Source organism: Aegilops tauschii, chromosome 5 (genome assembly GCF_002575655.3).
Source record: "Aegilops tauschii subsp. strangulata cultivar AL8/78 chromosome 5, Aet v6.0, whole genome shotgun sequence".
Classification (NCBI taxonomy): Eukaryota; Viridiplantae; Streptophyta; class Magnoliopsida; order Poales; family Poaceae; genus Aegilops; species Aegilops tauschii.
In genome coordinates, this window is record NC_053039.3 from 421434810 (window position 1) to 421459173 (window position 24364).

General features: G+C 46.7%; 2 protein-coding genes and 1 pseudogene across 2 annotated transcripts; 2 read left to right on the forward strand and 1 right to left on the reverse strand.

The window, feature by feature from the left end:
* Positions 1-256: 256 nt before the first annotated feature.
* LOC109746874 (sister chromatid cohesion 1 protein 3-like) lies at positions 257-2630 on the reverse strand. The gene has a single exon (XM_020305975.2). It carries the CDS (start codon positions 2628-2630, stop codon positions 675-677), a length of 1956 nt encoding a protein of 651 aa, XP_020161564.1. The 3' UTR covers positions 257-674.
* A 4092-nt stretch (positions 2631-6722) lies between these two features.
* Positions 6723-9030, forward strand: LOC109746863 (ornithine decarboxylase 1B, chloroplastic-like). Its single transcript, XM_020305964.3, has one exon. It carries the CDS (start codon positions 6926-6928, stop codon positions 8156-8158), a length of 1233 nt encoding a protein of 410 aa, XP_020161553.1. The 5' UTR covers positions 6723-6925; the 3' UTR covers positions 8159-9030.
* Positions 9031-17477: 8447 nt separating this feature from the next.
* On the forward strand, positions 17478-21923 carry LOC120965231 (uncharacterized; annotated as a pseudogene).
* Positions 21924-24364: the final 2441 nt, after the last annotated feature.

Genomic DNA, 24364 nt, shown 5'->3' on the forward strand with positions numbered 1-24364 from the left:
TATATATATATATATATATATATATATATATATATATATATATATATATATATATATTTCTGAAGTTTCTGACTATCAGGTAGAACCATATCTAGAGAACGCTAGGAATACCATCCAGATGTCGAAAAATAAAAATAAATGCATTGCCCATGAGTGTGGGCTGTAGATACAAGATGTATACAATGAAAATATACGAGGAAAACAACATAGAAAATTACCATGTGAGTCCTGTCCAATTAGCAAACAAACCCTTATACAAATTTATAGCACTCCCGAATTTTCAAAAACCCTTTGCCCCAGCTCACACTCTCTTATCATGCCAGGTTGCTGATTACCCGGCTCTACATGCGGTTTTTTTTCACAACGTGATAATCAAGAATGTGCCGTAACAGCAATACAAAATAATTTGATGTCGTTTCGCACTTTGAAGTGAACTGACCCATTGTTGTCTGCTGGTGCTCAGGGATAAAACTAAATGTAAGACAAACACCTTCAGCACCATTCACACTAGCTTTGCCAGAATCGACACAAATGGAGATACACGGCAAATATTACAGGAAGATTAGGATAAGGTGTAAATAACATGGCAATATCCACACACTGGTATGCCGTATGCCTAAGACACTGTTACGGTACATCGAAACACTAAACTTAAGAGAAACCAATTTAGGTATTCAAAGTTTGGCGCTCGAGAGCGAGGGTCTAACAGAAACTGAAATGTCACCATACGCCTCTTCCTGATACACGTCGATATAATCGTAACTCTTCAGGGCCAACGTTTCGAAGAACATGCTTGCAGCTTGCTTCCTTGTCCTCCCGTCCAAGATTATGCTCAAACTGAATTTCCCTCGCTGCTGATCCTCTGATGTGGCTGAGGACATCATGCCTTTGTAGAACTTGGCGGCAGCCCTTGTCCTAGTAGACATGCTGCTCTGTCCCGTGGCGCCGGTATCTGAGCTGGACATCACGCTAGGGGTGTTCATGAGCACTGGAATCTCTGGCAGATGTTCATCTAGGTAGTCGTCGCCGAAAGGGAACTGAGACCCGTTAGGATCAGAACCACGAGTGTTTTGTCCAGGCGTTGCATCGCTGCCATGTGTTGGCGGTGCAGTAGCAGTAGCACCAGTTCCTCCGAGTCCAGACCCTGGGGTTCCATTTCTACCTGCAGGAGTTTTGATGAAAGGACTGTCATCTTCTTCTCTTACTGGAGATAGATCCATTTGCAGAGAGAACCGAGGGAGCTCAGGTGTCGTATCAAATGGCGTTGCTTCTCCGTTTACAGGAGACATTGGGGTGACGTGAGGTTCAGGCTCCTGTGAAGACATTGGGGTCACGTGAGGCTCAGGCTCATGTGTATCTGCATTTCTTGGAGGTGCATCCCCGTCAACAATCTTTGCAGCATCAGCATCAGCATGAGAGTCACTCACACGAGGGTAGTTCCTCTCGTAAGCTTTCTGAAGGTCGGTACACATTCCTTGTACCAAAGGTTCAGAGAGTAAGCTGTCCTTTTGCCTTATCCTGTTGAATCTCCACGTATCCAGTGCTGTATGGGGTAGTGCCTTCCTCCTGCGGACCAGCCTTTGCAAGTTATCGCCATCGACTTGCGACCTCATATCGTCGTTGGGGAGCACTACTATTTCGTCGATTCTCGGGTTCACTTGTGCATTATTCTGCGTTCTCCTTCTCTTGTTACCTTGAACTGGAGGTGGAGATGGTTCAAGGATAAATGCTGCAGCTGGTACCAGGGTTCCAGTGCCGACTGGTTCTTCATCTTCTTCCATAGGAATAGGATCATGGCTGACACCTGTTGGTAGGTCTGGAATGGATGTCCCAGGGAAAGACGATCCTCTAACAGGGGATAAAGATGGGTGCATTGCCGGTGGTGTGGTAACCTTTTCTATGAACGGCGACGGATCTTCGTCCATGGGGTCACTGCCAGAGCCATCAGTAAACCTTGTCACACTATCGGGCGCTCGACGCAATATTTCCGGTGAATCTTGGTGCCCATTGGTATGAAAACTGTCCTGGGGCGGAAGATCTACAGAAACCGCATCCTCTGGAAACGGAGGGAATGTTCCCTCCTCTTGTGGCTCAGGCTCAAAGCGCAAGGACCGACAGGCAGGAGAAGGCCCGTCCTCATCAAGGGTGACCATCACATACTGTTCTGCAGGCAAGGTGATCTCATCGGCGGCTCTCCGGTGGTTATCCGGCGACTCAATCAGAAGGATCGCGTCGTCCAGGTTCCAGTCGTCCAGGTTCCAGTCGTCCAGGCTGAAGGTTGCCGGTAGCGAGATGGCCGCGAAGGGCGCGCGGTCGGCGTCGGGCGGCAGGTCGATATCCGGCCGCGCGGGGGCGAAGGCGGCGGCGGTCCTGATGGCGCTCAGCATGCGGTTGCAGTCCTGGAAGAGGTGGTTCACCTTCCACGAGTAGATGCGGACGAGGCCCAGGAGGAGGTGCGCCGACAGCCGGAGCGCGATGGGGACCTCGGGGTCCATTATGGACTCGGCGTAGGAGCGGACGTCGACGCCGTCGATCTGCGTCCGGTTGATGGCCTTGCGCTCCAGGTGCGCGGCGATCCACACCGTGCCCAGCGGGCTCTTCCGAGCCAGGACGGAGTGGGAGTAGAACATTGCCGCGGCGGAGTAGGGCGCGCGGGCTGTCGTGGTGTGGCGGGGGCGGGCTAGGGTTTGGTCGCCGCGGCGGCAGAGATGGCGGGCAGGAAGACGAGACGGGATTGGGATTGGTTTATGGGTGGAAGTTATTTGTAACCGTGCCGGACTATGGAGTAGTAGCCGTCTGGTGGACGGACGAGGCGTCCGAGGGAAGGTACATGAAGCATCTTTTCCTCCGATTTCCGCTCGTGATGATCTCAGTACTGGTATCTTCCCTAAGAAGGTATTTAAGTATTCCTAAATCTTTCTATATTTATATATCTATATATACTGTAGTCCTATTTTTTTTTAAACTTACTATCTATTCTCCTTCAATCAGGGTAGTACAACGAACACTAGGAATAATAAAAATTACATCCACGTTCGCAGACCATACTTCACTGTCATTGACAAAACTTGTTGTAGTACACAGTTGGAAATTTGTCATGCAAAAACCCCATAGGACCAACACACCAGAACAACAACCGCCGGCGATGAAGAGTAGCGTAGGTCAGAAGGATCCAACCTAAAAACACACGAACATAGGCGAACAGCTACCAGATCCGAGCAAATTCACCAATAGTAGATCCGTCGGAGACACACCTCCACACGCCCACCAACGATGCTAGACGCACCACCGGAAAGAGGGCTAGGCGGGAAGAACCCGATTCCATCTTCAGGGAGCCGCCGCCGTCTCGCCTCCCTGAGTAGGACACATAACCTAACGAAACTCAAAGTACAGATATAAAAACGGAGCTCTCCCACCGGCAAGGGCTGGGATCCACTTCGACGAGCCAGACCAGCGGCGATGCTAGCGGGATGCAGAGAAACCCTATTTTTTGGGAAGGAAGCGGTCGTGTACTTCTTTTATGAACTAGGGCACATTTAGATATACCCTAAACAAACCCTTATTTTATTCCTACCTATGTGCTCGTTCATGAACTATCAGAATGGTCTGAATTAGTGCTGTATTTGTTATGTACTTAGAATTGTCATACAGATTTAAGTTTTTGGTCATGACATGCTATATGTGAAGAGATTGGTGGGAATTTCTACTATCATTTGGTAACTATGTCACTTTAACTTCTTCCTTTCTGCCCAAAACAATGCTAGGTGAGCTGAGATATGTCAGTATTGAACTATTGATGCATTTAAACATTCACAAAGGACGCGTTTGGTAGTCTGCATTACACCCAACCAACCCGCACAGTTAGTTTTTGGCATGTTTGATTGCTCAGATCGCATAAATTTTTTGCGCGCCTGCGTAACTGAGAACGCTCGATCGGCTATTTCCAGCTAGTTAGGCTCTACTTGGGTGGCTCTCATGATGAGTTACGTTTGAGCTCGCGCTGGCTGGGTGCACGTGTTTTACAGTAACCTTCTCTTAATCTCTTTCACCTTCTAATCTACATAATGATGTTTTGATTTGAGTTCAGCTCTATATGAAAAAGATGCACATCGATGTTATGGTTTCATCAGACGATCAGTTCATAGTTTCGTCTACCATAAATATTTAATTTCGTGTTCATGTTTGAAGCTATTTTGGACGAACTTTGTCAAATCCGTCGCATACGGTCGACAACTTGAAATTTCTTTTGACTAATAGTTTCATCTCGCCGTTCCACACGACTTACGGGTTGCACCTTTTCTGTTTCGACGATTGTAGACGAGTATATCTATATCTTCTTCATAGACTGTACATACCCTCCAAGATTATAGTATCATGATTATGTTTGATTAAGGAGGTTGTGAATATTTGTTAGGGTCAATTACACCACAGGTGGTTGAACTTAGCGAGAAAAGTCAGTTTGGTGCTAAAACTTGCGGCATACGTTGAACCAATGGCAAAACTTGGCTTGAGCATGTGTCTACAGTGCTAATCACAATTGTATACGCATAAGATGCTAACGGGGTGTGCCAGCATGGCGCGAGACCCACTGTTGGTGGCTGGACGGCACAGGTGAGGGCGTGTGCCCTTTTTTTTTGCGGAAATACTTTGGAATTTTATTTTTCTTAGGGAGAAGCCCAAAACATTACAGATAGTAAATTAATACGGAAATACATATTAATTTGATGTCCAGTCAGGCTAGCCACCGCACGAACTTTGATTCGCTGAACATAATGAGATAGCTACCTCGGTGTCCATTTTTCACATGTTTATAAACGGACACGCACACATGCCTTAATGGGTTGCAGACTTGCAGTCACCCCGGCCCATTTTTCAGATTTTTTTTTTCTTTCTTAGAATTCGGTAAGAATAATTGTCATGTAATTCTAAAAAATATGATATCTAAATTATAACTATACATATAAATTATTTAAAGTAAATATATAATAATTTAAAACAATAAATCATATACATACAAAAAAGAAATAAATTATTTAAAATATACATAAACTGCTAGTCGCGGGATCGAATCCCAGCTCGCGCGCTCTTTTTGCGCTTCAGAACCGAAGAGAACAAGTCAAAATGGGCCGGCCCATACGTGTGAGGGGGTGTGCGCCCGTTAGGAAAATGAACACTAATAGGTGCTAAAGGCGCTGAATAGGATTGGGCTTCTTTTAGGGCAGTACTGGGCGCCGGCGCGTCGGCCCAAACTTTGGGCCGGTCGACCCGCATCCTTCCGATCCTTCCTATTGTGTAACCGTTACTTTGGGCCGGTTACACAATAGGAAGGATCGGAAGGATGCGGGCCGATCGGCCCAAAGTTTGGGCCGACGCGCCGGCGACAATACTGCCCTAAAAGAAGCCCAACCCTATTCAGCGCCTTTAGCGCCTATTACTGTTCATTTTCCTAACGGGCGCACACCCCCTCACACGTATGGGCCGGCCCATTTTGACTTGTTCTCTTCGGTTCTGAAGCGCAAAAAGAGCGCGCGAGCTGGGATTCGATCCCGCGACTAGCAGTTTATGTATATTTTAAATAATTTATTTCTTTTTTGTATGTATATGATTTATTATTTTAAATTATTATATATTTACTTTAAATAATTTATATGTATAGTTATAATTTAGATATCATATTTTTTAGAATTACATGACAATTATTCTTACCGAATTCTAAGAAAGAAAAAAAAACAAACATCTGAAAAATGGGCCGGGGTGACTGCAAGTCTGCAACCCATTAAGGCATGTGTGCGTGTCCGTTTATAAACATGTGAAAAATGGACACCGAGGTAGCTATCTCATTATGTTCAGCGAATCAAAGTTCGTGCGGTGGTTAGCCTGACTGGACATCAAATTAATATGTATTTCCGTATTAATTTACTATCTGTAATGTTTTGGGCTTTTCCCTAAGAAAAATAAAATTCCAAAGTATTTCCGCAAAAAAAAGGCACACGCCCTCACCTGTGCCGTCCAGCCACCAACAGTGGGTCTCGCGCCATGCTGGCACACTCCGTTAGCATCTTGTGCGTATACAAATATGATTAGCACTGTAGACACATGCTCAAGCTAAGTTTTGCCATTGGTTCAATGTATGCCGCAAGTTTTAGCACCAAACTGACTTTTCTCGCCAAGTTCAATCACCTGTGGTGTAATTGACTCTATTCGAAAAGGAGGAGTATACCCACAAAATCATTTATTAACGAGAAACGAGTATCCAAGTTCCAAATAAAAGATCCGGAAAAGGTAGAAGTAAAAAAGCACTGGGAATGGCCTCAGAAATCATTTTAAACGTGCCAATGGTATTAAAGAATTATTTTTTGTTAAAAGACGAAAGGAACAGCAGTGGAAAAGACGAGATGCTAGCTTATGTGTTTTTATAGTGGTTGGAATTATGGTGCATGTACGGATGTACCTACTCCCGCTTCGGTTTGAAGTAAGAAAAGGACCAGACTGTAGCAAGAAAAGGACCAGACTTCGCTCTCTCTGTTCTCTACCTACCCTAGGTACGTGCGTGCTGGAACTGCCCCAGCCGCAGCGTCGCACGCTCTGGAAATGCGGCCGCGGCGTCGCATGGCTTGTCTATATGGTCCATTTGACCGCGGCGTCACCTAACCCCGGCCGCGCACACTATATATAACCCACCCACGCCGAGTTCATCTCAGCCAGGCAACAGAATTAAGCATTCGAGCAAGCCATCGATCGACCTCCTCGATCTGCATTTGGCATCGGTAGTCAGCTTGCATTGCTCGATCGCGCCGAAGTCTAGCTCGAGCAACCTTAAGTTAGCAAGCTAGGTACGTTGAGAAATCTTCTAGGGCTATAGTACACACACTTTGCACTACGTACTCACGTGTGGTGTGATCGCGTCGTCGTCGTACTCGTCGACATGGTCAGAAGCAGCCCCATGCAGGCGGTGCTGGTGGCGCCGGGGGTGAAGGACAAGCAGGTGCTCCCCTACAAGCGGGACGCGCTCAAGGAGAAGCACGCCGTCGCCGGCCTCATGCGCTCCATCGCCGGCGGCCCCGGCGTGCGCGGCGCCTTCTACGTCCTCGACCTCGCCAGGGTCGTCGACCTGTACATGCGCTGGCGCCGCGCGCTCCCGGACGTGCGGGCGTACTACGCCGTCAAGTGCAACCCGGAGCCGGCGCTGCTCGGCGCGCTGGCCGCCCTCGGCGCCGGGTTCGACTGCGCCAGCCGCAGGGAGATCGAGGCCGTTCTCGCGCTCGGTGTCGAGCCGGCCAGCATCGTGTACGCCAACCCGTGCAAGCCCGAGGCGCACATCGAGTACGCGGCGCGGGTGGGCGTCAACCTCACCACGTACGACTCCGAGGAGGAGGTGGCCAAGGTGAAGCGCTGCCACCCCGGCTGCGAGCTCATCCTCCGCATCAAGGGCCCCGACAACGGCGACGCCAAGGTCGACCTCGGCACTAAATACGGCGCGCACGCCGACGAGGTGGTGCCGCTGCTCCGCGCCGCGGAGCGCGCGGGCCTCGGCGTGGCCGGCGTGTCCTTCCACATCGGCAGCGGCGGGACCCGCACCGACGTTTACTGCGGGGCCATCGAGGCCACGCGCGCGGCGTTCGACGCGGCCGCCGCGCTCGGCATGCCGCCCATGCGCGTGCTCGACGTCGGCGGCGGCTTCATGGCAGGAGGCAACGCGTTCGAAGAGGCGGCGGCGGTCATCCGCGACACGTTGGCGGAGCACTTCGGCGACCTCCCGTGCGTGGAGGTCATCGGAGAGCCGGGACGGTACTTCGCCGAGACGGCCTTCACGCTGGCGGCGCGCGTCATCGGGAAGCGCACGCGCGGCGAGGTGCGGGAGTACTGGATCGACGACGGACTCTACGGCTCCCTCAACTGCGTCCTCATGGACGACTACGTGCCCCGCCCGAGGCCGCTCGCCACCCCACGCGCCGGCGAGGAGGCGTACACGTCGACGGTGTTCGGGCCGACCTGCGACTCGCTCGACACGGTGGTCACCGGGTACCGGCTGCCGGAGATGAGCGTGGGGGACTGGCTCGTGTTCGACGACATGGGCGCCTACTCCATCGGCTCCGGCTCCCATTTCAACGGCTTCTCCATGGCCGACATTACGACATTCTTGGCCTACTCTAGCTAGGTCAGAAACAATTAAGATATGGACAACGTGCCACACATGTTTTTTTAGGGGACGTGCCACACATGTTTTTAATAAGTTTCATGTATTTTTGTAATTTGTTTGTATAAAAAGAGTTGCTTATAATTAAGCTCGTGTCCCCTCCAAACTTTAAGGGCTCACATTCGTTTGACAGCCAACGGATTACGGTTAATATATAACTTTGGATAAAGGAGGAAATGGCATGATCTGAATAAAAATAACTAACACTGACCAAGCTCAGTGTATACAGAAATCCATATAGCTTTGGATTATTAAGGTGAAACTGGCATAGTCTAAATAAACAAACTAATTGTTGACAAACCCAACTAAGAGCAAGTAGAGAATATTTCTCTTTCCCTCACTTTCATCCGGTGCAAGCCCGTTGAAAGTTAAATTGAAGATAAAAAGAAACCGTCAACTTGTACATTATTAACCACCGACCAAGCTCATTGTCAATAATACGAAGATCCTTCTCTCAGAACATGGCAAATTGGCAAGTGCACATATATAGTATGTAACTTTGAATAATTAAGCTGGAAATGGCGTGATCCGGATAAAAGTAGCATCTAAGATATGGACCAAGCTCATTGTCAATAGGTCAAACATAAAACTAGCTAAGAACGTCACAAAATTGGAAAGAACACATAATATATATAACTTCCCAATTTAGCAAATGTTCAGTCGGCATGAAGCCGCTTGTGTGAAAGGTGTGGTTGTTAGGTTGGTTGATATGTTGGGTTGGGTCCAGCCTACCAGGACCGATGAGTTTAGATTAGGGAATAATTGTTGGTGTATAGTAGTCTAAACGATTACCTCCATTATCAGTTTCAGTAGTATGGTTGGCAGGACCATCCAGGCCATAGCAGCGCAAACACCTTCTCTCCTTGCCTTCTTAATGTGGCTTTTCCTCGTTCTTGGTCTACTTGATGTCATAGGGGAGGTGGGGTAACTATCGATATCGGGTGTACCCTGCGCCACGCTGTAAGTTTCACTTGCATGCCACCTTTCGGTAGATCACGGCCGATCTGCCACTGGGGTAAATGTGGCGACCAAACTCCCCATTTTTTGTTGTAGAAAGGGATTGCTCCCCGGTTTCGTCATTGAAATCATTCGAAGCTTGATACAACAGTCACCAACTAAACATCAAAATAAATCAAAGCTCGAAATAGCAAGGTGGAGGGAAACACTTGCATACAAAACAACTTCCCATATGACGAAACCACATAGTTTTCAAACATACTAAAGAAGCATTTTGTTTCACATGAGTGAATTGCAGAAAACCACCACATTGACGCACATGTTTGCAGAAAACACGGTTTTACGAATTTCTGCCAGAAACCACTGATTCTCGGCCTAATTTTTTGCAGAAAACACTAACAGGCCGCTTTGGGCATTTTAACCTCGATTATGACATGTGAGGCCCACATTTGGTGACTTGGCACAACAGTTCGCGTTAGACAGTGTTTGGTCTAATATTACAAACTAGTCCCTGAAATTTCACATAGACACCCCTCAATCATAAAGCAAAAGCGCAATTAGCCCCACACACACGTGCACAGAATCTGCATCAGGACGCCCATGGCTCTCGTCGCCGGCTTGGGGCGGCGGATGGACCTTGTCGGCGTTGAGGTCGAGCACCGGGCTGGGCGACCAGAACTGCATCTGTCCGCGCGCCGCGACCTGCCGGTGGTGAAGGGAAGCAGGTCACCGACGACGAGTAGTTCCGCGCGCCGGCCATTGCGCTGCCTCGTCCTTGCTCGAGCACCACGGCTGCACCGGCTCGGAGGAGGATGACGACGGCCTTGCGGCTGGGCGCCCGCCGGCTTGAGCATGCTCTCAACGCACCGCGACGCTGGAGGATGTGGCCGGACCAATGCGGCCTTCCGTCCTCTGCCCCGACGACCAAGACGGCGAGGATGTGCGGCGTGCAGCTCGCGGCGGCGCGCACGGCTCACGTTGGAAGGGGCACCGACGGCATTTTTCACGGCGGCCGAGGCTCGAGGCCAGCTAGCACACTGGGGTGGTGTCAGGACCCTGACACACTGTTCATGTTAACTGAAGAACGCGACACTGGCTCTGAAGAAATAGAGTTCAGCCTCTGGGATCGGACACCTGGGATCAAACGAGTTAAGTGACCATCGACGGCTCTCCCGTTTCCTGTTCACCGTCACCCATTGCCGCCACCAGCTTGACAGTAACAGTGACGGCAACGACTCCTTCCGTTCCACGCCATCGCCACCTGCTCCCAGCTATAAAGGCCCCGTCCACCGATCTGGAAATCATCTTTCCCCTTTCTCCAAGTGTAATAGCTAGCTACCCTTAGAACCCTAGAGTAGTTGGTAGAAACTGGGCAGATCCTCGATCTGAACCCCTGTATATGTAATTCTGAACCTTGAGATAATATCAAGCGGGGCTAGTTCGAGTAATTGATGTATTGTTGAGTGTTGTGGTCTTGTCACTTGGTATCATGAGCCAATGAATCCTCGGAGGCGAATCGGATCTGACCACGAATTGGGGTTGGGATCTCTCGTAAAATCCCCCAAATTCAGTGTCGGGTCCCGGCGGCGGTGCAGTCCATCAGATCGGAGGCGGCCTGGAGTAGGCATCGTTCGGCTGCAAATTGGGGAGAAACTCGGTTGCGGTTGGAACCATTCCGCCGTGGTAAAATTCCGCAGCGTATCCCTGGTTCGTGCAGCATCGGAGGCGAGCACGACGTGGAGCTTTGGCGGCGGTAGGAAGAGGTCACCGGCGAGGGTTTCGGACTTGTTCCGCTGTAAAATTCTATAGCCGTGCGGGTCACCATGCCCACCCGAACCAAGCACATGGACGAAATCTCGGACGAGCTCGAGGCGCTGCAGACCGAGCTGACTGCGCTGGGTTTGAAGCAGGACAAGATGCAAGATCAGATCGATCAGGTGAACACACGTCTACAGACAGTCGAATCCTTGGAAAAACAGTTGGGAAAGGTAGAGCTCTTGGTCGAGAACAACTCCAAGGTTCAGCAAGACATCTTCGCCATCCTACGCGAAATGCGAGCAGAGAATCCCAACCCTCCCTCCCCTGTTCCCCAAGCGTCTGCTTCCTTGGTTGTTCAACCCAACGTACAACCACAGACCCAGCCGAATCCAGACGCAAATGCAGCTAATGCCATGGGAGAAACACTAAACACACCACCGGGATAGCAAACGCAACTGCAGAACAGCTTGACAGGCAGAAGTGCAAGTCAGCAAACACAACCAGCAATCAGTACTACAACACAACACCAAACTGACAGAGCGATGCAATTTATGAAGAGCATTTCCAAAGGCCCTAAGATAGATTTCCCTACCTTCAATGGAGATAACCCCCTTGGGTGGATCAGACAGGTCAACAAATATTTCCAGCTTGCTCAAACTCCTGATGAGTGCAAAGTGGATTTAGCATTGACTTATATTGTGGGGAGAGCTGATAACTGGGTCAGAAGTGCCCGAATGGAAAACAACAGATTGCCCTGGCCAGATTTTTGCAGAGCATTGTGTGACAGGTTTGCTGAATCCAGCATTTATGAGGTACTGGAAAAATTCCACAATCTGAAACAGAACACTTTGTCAGTAGCTACTTACACTGATAAGTTTGAAGAAGTAATGGTAGTGGTTAGAGATGAGCACCCATACTTGCAAGAAAATTACTACATTGTGAGCTTTGTCAATGGATTAAAACCCAGCATCACATGTAATTTGAGACCACAAAGACCTGCAACTCTCAGCCAGGCAAAATATCAGTCATACCTCAACCACCAAGAAAAACAGTCTCAAGCTCATTCTGGAGAAGCTAAAGCTACTCTTCCTTCAGCTCCCAACTTACAAATTCCTCCACCAGCAGCAGCTACAAGGAAACAGGGGTTTGTTGGAGATGCAATGGACCTTAGGTCCCTGGTCATAAGTGCAAACAATCACCTGCATTGCATGCTATTGCTAGTGAAAATGAATCTGAAGATATATCCCCTGAAGAAGAAGCACAGCTAGCAGTATTAACTGCAGAAGGGCAATTTACAGAGCTAGCAGATAAATGCATGCATATTTCTGCACAAGCTATATCTGGGGACTCCTCTGAATCCACTATAGCAGTGAGCATTTTCCTGGGAGGCAGAAAAGGAGTAGCACTAATAGATACAGGAAGCACTAATACATTCATTGACCTCAAATTTGCTCTGAATGCTAACTGTCAATTGGTCAATACCCCCACTCAAAAAATGACAGTGGTTGGGGGTGGCTCACTAAACTCGGGAGCTATTGCTCCTAACACAAATTTCAGAATATACACTGAAGATTTCTCGAATGATCTAACAGTGCTGGATTTACAGGGCTATGATATTGTTTTAGGGTGTGATTTTCTGAAGAAGCACATCCCTTTATCAATGGACTTTGATACAAGAACTGTCACTATCAACAAGGACAAGAAGTACTCTGTAACATTTGCAGATTGTACAGTTGCACAACCACCCAAGCTTATTTCTGCAGAAAAAACAGAGGTATTGTGTTCAAAGGGGGCAGTGGGTTTTGCAATGAGTCTTCAGTTTATGACTAAAGTCAGTAACTATAGCTGTATAGTTGCTCAACCTAAGCAAAAGATAACAGAAGAATTCTTGCCAGTTTTGGAACAATACAAGAAAGATTCACAGAACCAACTGATCTGCCACCCATCAGAGAGTGTGACCATACTATACCTCTTAAAGAAGATGCCATACCACCTAATGTGAGGCCATACCGGGTCCCTCATTTACAGAAAAATGAGATGGAACAGCAAATTAAAATGCTGCTCTCCAGGCACATAATTCAGCACAGCATGAGCCCATATGCTTCTCCTGCTATCCTTGTCAGAAAAAAGGAGGCACCTGGAGATTGTGCATAGACTACAGAAAACTAAATGCGCAAACAGTTAAAAACAAGTTCCCTATACCTGTCATAGAGGACCTCCTAGATGAGTTACATGGAGCAGCTATCTTCAGCAAATTGGACTTGAAATGTGGCTATCATCAAATCAGAATGAAACCTGAAGATGTTCACAAAACTGCATTTAGAACTTATTCTGGACATTTTGAGTTCTTGGTTATGCCCTTTGGTCTCACCAATGCACCTGCTACCTTCCAAGCCTTGATGAACAAAATCTTTGCACCCTACTTGAGAAAATTGTGTTGGTGTTCTTTGATGATATACTAATTTTCAGCAAGACTCCAGAAGAACATAAGGAACATTTGGCCCTGGTGATGGAACTACTCAAGAAACACAAGCTCTTTTTAAATCAAGCAAAATGCACCTTTGGTACATCTACTGTGGAGTATCTGGGGCATGTTTTATTTGCTCAGGGTGTTGCTACAGACCCTGACAAAATCTCAGCTGTGAAACAATGGCCAATACCCTCTACAACAACTGAATTAAGAAGCTTCCTTGGTCTGGCAGGCTACTACAGAAGATTTATCAAGGACTATGGCCTGATATGTAGACCACTTCATGATCTCCTCAAAAAGGATGCTTTTCTCTGGTCCCCATTACAGACAGAGGCATTTGAGAGATTGAAATTCAGTCTAACACATGCACCAGTATTAGCACTGCCTGACTTCTCCATTCCATTTGAGCTAGAGTGTGATGCATCTGGAGCTGGTATTGGAGCTGTCCTCATGCAAAAGCACAAACCAATTGCTTACTACAGCAAGTCCCTGGGGCCAAAAGCTGCTGCTCTTTCCACTTATGAAAAAGAAGCCATAGCAATCTTGGAATCTATGAGGAAATGGAGGCATTATTTCCTAGGCTCATCCTTAATAATTAAAACAGATCACCAGAGCCTTAAGTTCATCACAGAACAAAGAATTTCTGAAGGAATACAGCATAAACTCATGTTGAAGCTACTTGAGTTCACTTACACAATTGAGTACAAGAAAGGTAGGGAAAATAAAGCTGCTGATGCTCTGTCCAGGAAACCCCAGATTATGACAATTTCCAGTGTAGTGCCTAGCTGGACTGAACAACTTGAGCACTCCTATACTTCTGATGAGAGATGCAAAACATTGATAACTCAACTTACTGCTGGTGCAAAGGATCTTCCATTGTACAGCTATACTGCTGGTATACTCAGATACAAGAACATAATCTATGTAGGAACAGATGAAAATTTCAGACAAACACTGCTCCTTACTTTTCATTCATCCCCAATTGGAGGACACTCTGGAATTAGAGCCACTTACCACAGAATTAAAAAAATCTATTGTCCTAATTTGAAATCTGCAGTAGAGCAATTTATTCAACAGTTCCCTGTCTATCAGAGAGCTAAAGGAGAAAATTGTCACTATCCTGGACTGCTTCACCCCCTTCCCATCCCTGACATGGCTTGGAGGCACATTTCCATGGACTTTGTGGAAGGACTCCCAAAATCACAAGGCAAGGATGTAATCTTGGTGGTAGTAGATAGATTCACTAAATACTCTCACTTTATTGCTCTGGCACATCCCTTCTCTGTCACCACAATCCTACAGGCATTCATTGACAATGTTTTCAAGCTACATGGTATGCCAGTGTCCATGGTGACAGACAGAGACAGGATATTCACTAGCAACTTTTGGCAAGCACTGTTCAAAGCCCTGGGAGTTAAACTTAACATGAGCACAACCCACCATCCTCAGTCCGATGGACAAACAGAGCGAGTTAATCAATGTTTGGAAGCATATCTCAGAAGCATGGCCTTCACTGAACCAAAAAAGTGGTGTTCTTGGTTATCTTTAGCAGAATGGTGGTTCAACACATCTTACCACACTACTACACAGTTCACACCATTTCAGTGCCTATATGGATTTCCTCCACCACAAATTGGAGAGATATCTATACCTGGACCCAATGTTGGGGATATCGCTTATCGGGAACTTATCGGTTGACCCATGATAAGGGGTACATCGGCCAGTTTATCGGCATATCGGCCGGTTTATCGCCATATCGGCTGCTTTATCGGCCAATTTATTTTATCGGTCAGACATGGGTAAGCGATAAATCGGCCGATTTATCGGCATATCGGAAGATATCTTGAACAGTGCCTGGACCTGATGACACTGAGGCTCAATCATTCTTGGAACAAAGAGAACTTGTACAGCAACAATTAAAGCATAACTTACTGGTGGCACAAGAAATAATGAAGAAATATGCAGATAGGAACATAACAGACCGACAATTTCAGGAGGGAGACATGGTGTACTTGAAAATGCAACCGTACAGATTGGCTGCATTCAACATCAGATCAGGGCTTAAATTAGCCACCAAGTTCTATGGCCCTTACAGAATATTACAGAAAATTGGCAACTTATCATACAAACTGCAACTACCAGCTAGAGTACAGATACACAATGTGTTTCATGTAAGTCAGCTCAAACGACACTTAGGACCCAATGCAGTTCCTGATCCAGACTTGCCCTTGGTAGATCCCTCGGGTAAGGTCAAAATAGCTCCCATTTCGGTGCTGGAAACAAGGGCTGGACCAAGGCATCCTCATTTGGTCACACAATGGCTAGTCCAGTTGTTGAACATGTCGCCCGACGAAGCCACATGGGAAGACGCTGATTTTATCAAAGTCACCTTTCCGGAGTTCTTCAACAACACTATCCGTTCGTGGTTTCCTACTCCTGATCCTCGAGGACAAGGATCTTCTCCAAAGGAGGGAAGTTGTCAGGACCCTGACAGACTGTTCATGTTAACTGAAGAACGCGACACTGGCTCTAAAGAAATAGAGTTCAGCCTCTGGGAATCGGACAGCTGGGATCAAACGAGTTAAGTGACCATCGACGGCTCTCCCGTTTCCTGTTCACCGTCACCCGTTGCCGCCACCAGCTTGACAGTAACAGTGACGGCAACGACTCCTTCCGTTCCACGCCATCGCCACCTGCTCCCACCTATGAAGGCCCCGTCCACCGATCTGGAAATCATCTTTCCCCTTTCCCCAAGTGTAATAGCTAGCTACCCTTAGAACCCTAGAGTACTTGGTAGAAATTGGGCAGATCCTCGATCTGAACCCCTGTATCTGTAATTCTGAACCTTGAGATAATATCAAGCGGGGCTAGTTCGAGTAATTGCTGTATTGTTGAGTGTTGTGGTCTTGTCAGGTGGTTCCACAAGCAGGCACCAAGCAGGGCAACCACCGGGAGTACGAGAGAGCTAGGAGGGAATGGCGATGGTGTGTGGGAGCGAGATCCCGATCTGGAATTCTGGATCGGGGAGGGAGAGAGGTTTTTTAGAAAGGGGAGGACTTTTTAACAAAAAGACCTGTCTAATGCCATTTATCACAGAACCGTTATGCCACGTCAGCGCAGAGCGAGCTCCATCTGTCATAATGGTCATCAAAACGGACAAACCCACCAACTAGTGTTTTCTGCAAATAATTAGGCCTAGAATCAGTGGTTTCTGGCATAAATTCGTAAACCAGTGTTTTCTCCAAACATGTGCGTCAATGTAGTGGTTTTTTGCAATTCACTCGTTTCACATGCGGCTGAAGCAACTGCACCGCCAGAGTTTTTCCACCGTTATGCTTCATCAGGTGTTTGTGACACGTCGCTCTAGACGCGCCCATCCTCTTGCATGATCAAACACCTCGATTGCCACCCCTGTGTGTTTTGTCAATCCTTACCGGAGAGTCACCACTGATGTTTCCTTTTGTAAAACAACAAATCAAATGAATAATAGAGTATAGGTCACGCGAGATTTCTCTCTAGAGGCATGCTTTGTTGTGTTTTCAACAAAGGGTAGATTTTATTTACTCAAAATGAGGTATCAACCGGACACAAACACAATAAGCACATGCCCGACCTCTACATAGTTAGGATGCACACAACCAACACTTACGCACACACACAAAAAACACACCGTCAAGAGCAAAGTCATACAAAACCAAAGCTATGCCTGGGCGAGGAAAAAAACAGAAGCGATCAAAATAGTGATCGACAAACCACTACACGATGCACACTTTGTTGTGTACTACCTCCGCCCTTGTTTATTGGTCCCTTTTGTAATTTGTGTCAAATTTAGACCAACAATTCAACTAACAAAATGTTAATGCATGTCAACAAAAATTATATCGTTTATTTCATATTTGAACATAGTATTCAATGATATAATTTTTGGTGACATGCAAGAACATTCTGTTAGTTAAATCCATGATCAAATTTTGACACACAATATAATGGGGACCAATAAACCAGGACGGAGGTAGTATCTTGCAGATAACCCATATCACTGCGGCTAACCCTATAGCCATTTTTTCCTCCGTCCTGCGGGGAGGCCTACAAGCAATGTAACACATTGATTTAAGTTGGATGGAAGCACAGGAAGTTGAAAACCACATGAATCTAGCCAACGATATCCAAAGAAGAGGTGAGCAATTGATTGATCACGAGCACAAAAGAGAATTTTTTTTTTCACCCACCCATGATGCAAAAGTACATCTCTGATTAAATACTATGTTTTAGCAGCAACCCGGAGAACACTCTGATCCTAGGTGGAATATTTATTTTCAACAATAGATATACCATCAAAGGGAAGATGAGAATACAATTGTTGATATAAGGATTTAACCATGAAACCTTTGGCAGGATTGGGGACATATATCAAAACATCCCTATTTATCGAAAGATAATCATTTTAGTTAAGACACCTCAATGTAAGCATCTGCTCCAAATACTTGATACATCTCAAACATATCGATAATTTTTATATGTTTCATGATGTATTGCTATCAGTTACATACACTATGAGCATATTTATTATCAATTCCACTGGACTAACATATTAACCAAGTGCCAAGTATTTGTTATTTTTTTTTGCTGTTTTTATAATTTAGGAAAATCCTGAGAAGGTGTCTCAAGATGATGTCTCGGCTCTGTCTTTTGAAGGTGTTCATATGTATAGTGTGTATGCGCGTGCGTACGTTCATAGGTGGAGTGTATGTGCGTGTATATGAGCGCCTGTCTGTATTTTCTTAAATTTTCTTTAACCTAGATTATCCAAGATCTCATAATTCAGGGATCAAACTAAAATCCATATCATAATTTTCAGTGACAGCCCATGCATTTTACCCATAGGGAGAAGCCAAAAAATTGCCTACTAACATGTTTTAGGGTTTCTAAAAAAAATGTTTTAGGAGGACCCACTTGTCAGCGACCAAACTCCTGCCGCCGCGATTTCATCCGCCTCGCCCTCGCGCTTCCTGGATTCAACTCGAGGTTCAGATTCGTCCGCTTATTTTATTTTTTTTCTGGTGAAAGCAAATCGCGCGATCGACACAGGCAGGGGAGAGGGGAAAACGGATTCCGTGCCTCCGCCAAGGGCGTCGGCGTCGGCGTCTTATCGATCATCTCCATGCAGCGGGAGCAGCGCCGCCGGCAAACGCGAGCCCGTGGTAAGCCGCCGCCGCCGCCTCTCTGCCGAATGATATGCTGTATGCGCGTGTGCTGTACTGCTGTGAGGCTCTCCCCCGCCCGAGAAGAGGATTCAGTATTTCTCCACGGCTGCCATGCCAGATTCTGTTCGTTTGGGCGTGAAGTCTTGCTTTGGTTTGGTGGATAGCAAGATTATTCTCTCGTTTCGTTGATTATATGGTACTACTAGCAACTTTTGGTTCCAAAATGCCCACCTGTTTCTTCTTACAAGAAGAATAAAGTGGGGGGAGATTGCTAGGATTAGGAAAATAAAATACCAAGTCTGACGAACTAGTGTTCTGTTTGCTTGGACAACATCGACGAGATCTCTAGGGATATGTATGGTCAACTGAATGTTCCCCTTTGGGGTTTCTTGCTCTGAAGTTATTGCTTGTTCAGTACATCTGCTTACATTTTAGCAAATAAAATTCGGATCCCCGACAATCGCAAAATGAAATCTCTGGATTCGTTTGTACTGTTGAGCATAATTAAGTTGGATGAGAGAAACAAATTGGATTTCTGCATGTGCCTCAGTGTGTTTGAGTTTGCTGTTTTTTTTTTCTTTCAATGCGCGTGCTGTCTAACGGGTATGACCATATGTGTCGTGTGTTGCGGATGAATCGATCGCTTCAGTTCCTAAAACAAGGTCACCAGCCCTCCAACAAGATGGTGATTCTAAAGGTGGCAAAAAAATGAAATATCTGCCAGATCTTCCGGAGGTACGTGATAAGATGCTAATGACGAAAGACCTATGTTGCACATAAATTATCATTTTATGAATAAAATATATCTCGGGCTGAGTAAGGCTCTCTATCTAGCCTTTTCTTTTTTGTATGGCTAATTTATATACATGAAACTTAAATTTGTGGCCATGTAACATGATTAAAACATCCCTTTTCTTTGGGCATACTCTTCTCTTGTAGAAAAAGGTGAAACACTGCAGACATTGGGGCTTTCTATACTGTCATTTGAATTTAGCTAAAACACATGATCATAGCCACAGATGAGTGAACATAGAATTATGTCAACTATGCATGTTTAGAATAGCATAACTGGGAACACGATCATTTTCCATGAAAGGGCATAAAAGTGGGATACTTTTGGTACACTATTGAAGTACTTTGCTGTAAACAAGTTTCTACATGATTTTCCTTTTATATGTCAATTCTACGAAAGGGCAATAGTTTCACTCGTAGTAAATAAATACGGACCACTATCGCCCACTATCTTTGTTCTGTTAATTGGACTTTTAGCAGAGTAACTTCTATATCATTAAAACAATGCACTTTTCATACACCTGGTTGCACAATGTGCAATGCAATACAAAGGTAGACAGGGCACTGGAATTGAAGTGTCTAATTATGTTTTCTTTGCCCGATTGAAATAACCATTTCTAAGTTCTATTTTTGTCCCCGCGTGTGTACATGCAGGACATTTGGTGGCATATACATTCACTAATGCCAATGCGAGATGCTGCCCGAGCTGCCTGCGTTTCTCGTACCTTTATGCGTTCCTGGAGACGCCATACCAGCCTCACCTTCAGTAGAAAAACACTAGGCGTGGATGATAATGTGTGTGAAATGGATGGAAAAGCAAGGGATCTCACCGGCAAAGTTGACAAAATTTGGATACAACACCCAGGCATTGGTGTGAAGGAAGTCAAAATTAAGTTCTTTGATTACAAGACCAGGGCCTATTATCTTGATCGTTGGCTTCAGATTGCCGTCACACCTGGGATTGAAGAACTCACCGTTATTCCTTCTGTGAGCAAACAAAAATTCAACTTCCCATGTTCACTTCTATCTGAAGGAGGTGGAAACTCGATTCGGTGTCTGAATCTTTACCGGTGTGTGTTCTGTCCTACAGTCAGACTTGGTTTGAGAAGTTTGACTCAACTTGAGCTGTTTGATGTCCGTATTACAGGAAATGAGTTAGCCTGCCTTCTAGACAATTCTGTTGCTTTGCAGCAGTTGGCACTCATGTATTGCACTAAGATTATTAGACTGAAGATACCTTCCCTGCTGCAGCGGCTCATCACCCTTGAGGTGTCTAACTGTAAGAGGCTGCAAGCGATAGAGATCGAAGCTCAATGTCTCTCCAATTTTCGGTTTACCAGTGACCACCTAGTACAACTCTCGTTTGGAGAAGCATTACAGTTGAAGACCCTAGTCATGCAGTGTCGTGGTGCTCTCTGTTATGCTCGTGCCAATATTCCATCCAGCTTGCCAAATCTTGAAACTCTTTCTGTATATTCACATTATGAGGTATACTGCGAATTTTCTGGTGACTACAGACTACTGAAATTGTGTATCATGATATTACAACGGTAGCCATGCACTTGCATAATTTTAATCCAAGATCTTTATGCAGATGGTCAGTACACCAATGATTGGTAGCAAATTTCCATTCCTCAAGCACTTGACTGTTGTTCTTGCTGCGTCCCCCAGCCTATGATTATTGTTCTCTCATATCATTTTTTGATGCCTCTCCTTCATTGGAGATATTCATCCTGAATGTAAGTCTCTTCGCCCTGTAAAGATATCTCCCTTTTCAGATCCCGCCCTTCGAATATATCACTTAACTATGGTGGAACTGTTAATTCATACATCTTTGCCTCACATATTTAGGCGGTGTGGAACAGCATGCGGCATCCATCCATTTTTGCAGATCCTTCAGGTCGGAGGCAGATGCCAGAGCACCACCATGACAAGCTAAAGAGTGTGACTATTACTGGTTTCTCCTCTGCAAAGTGCTTGGTTGAGCTAACATGTCACATTCTTGAGAGTACAAAGTCACTTGAATATCTTACACTGCACACCACCGACGGAGATAGTGTCTCTAGGTGTTCTGTCAACGGATCAGACAAATGCTGTGGCTGCCCCATGGGCAGGGATGCCATCGTTGAAGCTCGGCAAGGGCTCTTGGCTATCAGGACATACATCGAGGGAATTGTTCCGTCTAAAGTGAAGTTCACTGTTGTGGAGCCTTGCAGCCAGTGCCATGTTGTTGAGGTCTAGATGCAACGGCTTTAGGTGAAGGTGAAACCTGTAGACTCTCACTTTTATGAAGGGTCTGATGAGGGCCAGGGATTCCTTTCTCAAATCTGGGTGTTTTCAAATGGGAAGTGAGACTTATTAAGTGTGGTATTGGGAGAACAACTGGTTAGTGTGTGACCCGCTATGAGGGTGATTACTCTATTTAGTTTGATATCGTCTGTTGTAAACATGTTCCGGTTGTGACTGTTTTAGGATTGGTTTCCTTGAATGCCATCTCATTAGTTTGTCACATTTTTTTGAACTGCATATATTTGTTTTTTGGTTACGGCGAGTACTCTCAACTCCTTTTGTTCTCTTTATGCCGTTCACCATTTTGAACTGTTATGCCATTCGCTGGTGCTGACGCTCGTTGGTTGCAGCCTGTCAGCCGCAGCTCACGTTGCAACATCTTGGCTTGTCGGTTACAACAAAATCGACTGGTTCCATAAAAAACGTCTTGCTGCTGAGCCACCGCAGCTCGCCCTGCTGCCCGTTGCAGCTCGCCGTGTTACCGGTTCTAGCAATTCATTCAGCTCGCCATGCTGCCTGTTGCAGCTCGCTGTGTTACCGGTAGTAGCGCAATTCATTCGAAGGCGTGACGCAGATTGTAGCAAGAATGGTGATGCTGATTTGTGCAGATTGAGCGTCCCAAAACACCTGTCCCCTGCGTCGCCTCCATGGCGGCACGGGCGGATCCACATCGAGCGCCGCCTCCAACCCTCTCTGCCTCCCTACCTTCCCTCGCCGCTGCCGGAGGAGGCCGTCGGGCTAAGCCCTGCCGGCGGATGGCGGCGGCGGGGCCTCTCTGCAGCGGCAAGATCTCGCGGTGGGGGAGGTTCGCCTCCTTGTGGCGCGGCACTGCGGCTACGGGGTGTGGCGACCACGAGGTTGCGTCTCCAGCGGGTGGCGGCCGCGGCGACGTCGTCGGTAGGCTTCGGGGCCGCGGTCTTGCAGATCCTTCCCGACGAGTCGGGGTCGGGGGTAGCGGCCCCACTTCCCAGCGTATCTTCTGGTCGTTCTTCTCCAATCCGGTTCTTGCTGGTGGTCATGGTGTTGCGTCAAGGGGGCGCCAAATCCGGCGGCTCTTAGGCCGGATCCGGGTCGTCCGCGCCTGCCAGAGGGTTGGTCATCCTGGTGGCCTCGGCTGCGGCAGCTAGGCGGAAGTGCGCTATGGTGGACCTTGATACGTCCATTTTGCATCATGCTTTGATATTGATATTTATTGCATTATGGGCTGTTATTACACATTATGTCACAATACTTATGCCTTTTCTCTCTTATTTTACAAGGTTTACACGAAGAGGGAGAATGCCGACAACTGGAATTCTGGGCTGAGGAGCAAATATTAGAGACCTATTCTGCACAACTCCAAAAGTCCTAAAACTCCACGGAAGTTATTTTTGGAATTAATAAAAAATACCGAGCGAAGAAAGCACCAGAGGGGGGCCACCCACCATCCACGAGGGTGGGGGGCGCGCCCTACCCCCTGGGTGCGCCCCCTGCCTCGTGGGCCCCCTGTCAGGCCTCCGGTGCCCATCTTTGGCTATATGGTGTCTTTCACCCTGGAAAAAATCAGAAGGAAGCTTTCGGGAAGAAACACCGCCGCCACGAGGCGGAACCTTGGCGAAACCAATCTAGGGCTCCGGCGGAGCTGTTTTGCCGGGGAAACATCCCTCCGGGAGGGGGAAATCATCGCCATCGTCATCATCATCGATCCTCTTAACGGGAGGGGGTCAATCTCCATCAACATCATCTCCCCTCAAACCCTAGTTCATCTCTTGTATCCAATCTTTGTCCCAAAGCCTCAGATTGGTACCTGTGGGTTGCTAGTAGTGTTGATTACTCCTTGTAGTTGATGCTAGTTGGTTTATTCGGTGGAAGATTATATGTTCAGATCCTTAATGCATATTAATACCCTTCTGATTATGAGCATGAATATGATTTGTGAGTAGTTACGCTTGTTCCTGAGGACATGGGAGAAGTCTTGCTATTAGTAGTCATGTGAATTTGGTATTCGTTTGATATTTTGATGAGATGTATGTTGTCTCTCCTCTAGTGGTGTTATGTGAACGTCGACTACATGACGCTTCACCATTGTTTGGGCCTAGAGGAAGGCATTAGGAAGTAATAAGTAGATGATGGATTGCTAGAGTGACAGAAGCTTAAACCCTAGTTTATGTGTTGCTTCGTAAGGGGCTGATTTGGATCCATATGTTTCATGCTATGGTTAGGTTTACCTTAATACTTATTTTGTAGTTGCGGATGCTTGCAATAGGGTTAATCATAAGTGGGATGCTTGTCCAAGGAAGGGCAGCACCCAAGCACCGGTCCACCCACATATCAAATTATCAAAGTAACGAACGCGAATCATATGAGCGTGATGAAAACTAGCTAGCCGATAATTCCCATGTGTCCTCGGGAGCGTTTTCCTTTATATAAGAATTTGTCCAGGCTTGTCCTTTGCTACAAAAAGGATTGGGCCACCTTGCTGCACCTTATTTACTTTCATTGCTTGTTACTCGTTACGAATTATCTTATCACGAAACTATCTGTTACCGATAATTTCAGTGCTTGCAGAGAATACCTTACTGAAAACCGCTTGTCATTTCCTTCTGCTCCTCGTTGGGTTCGACACTCTTGCTTATCAAAAGGACTACGATAGATCCCCTACACTTGTGGGTCATCAGACCTTGTGTGGCGACGGTGTGGTGGCTGTGTAGGGGTGTG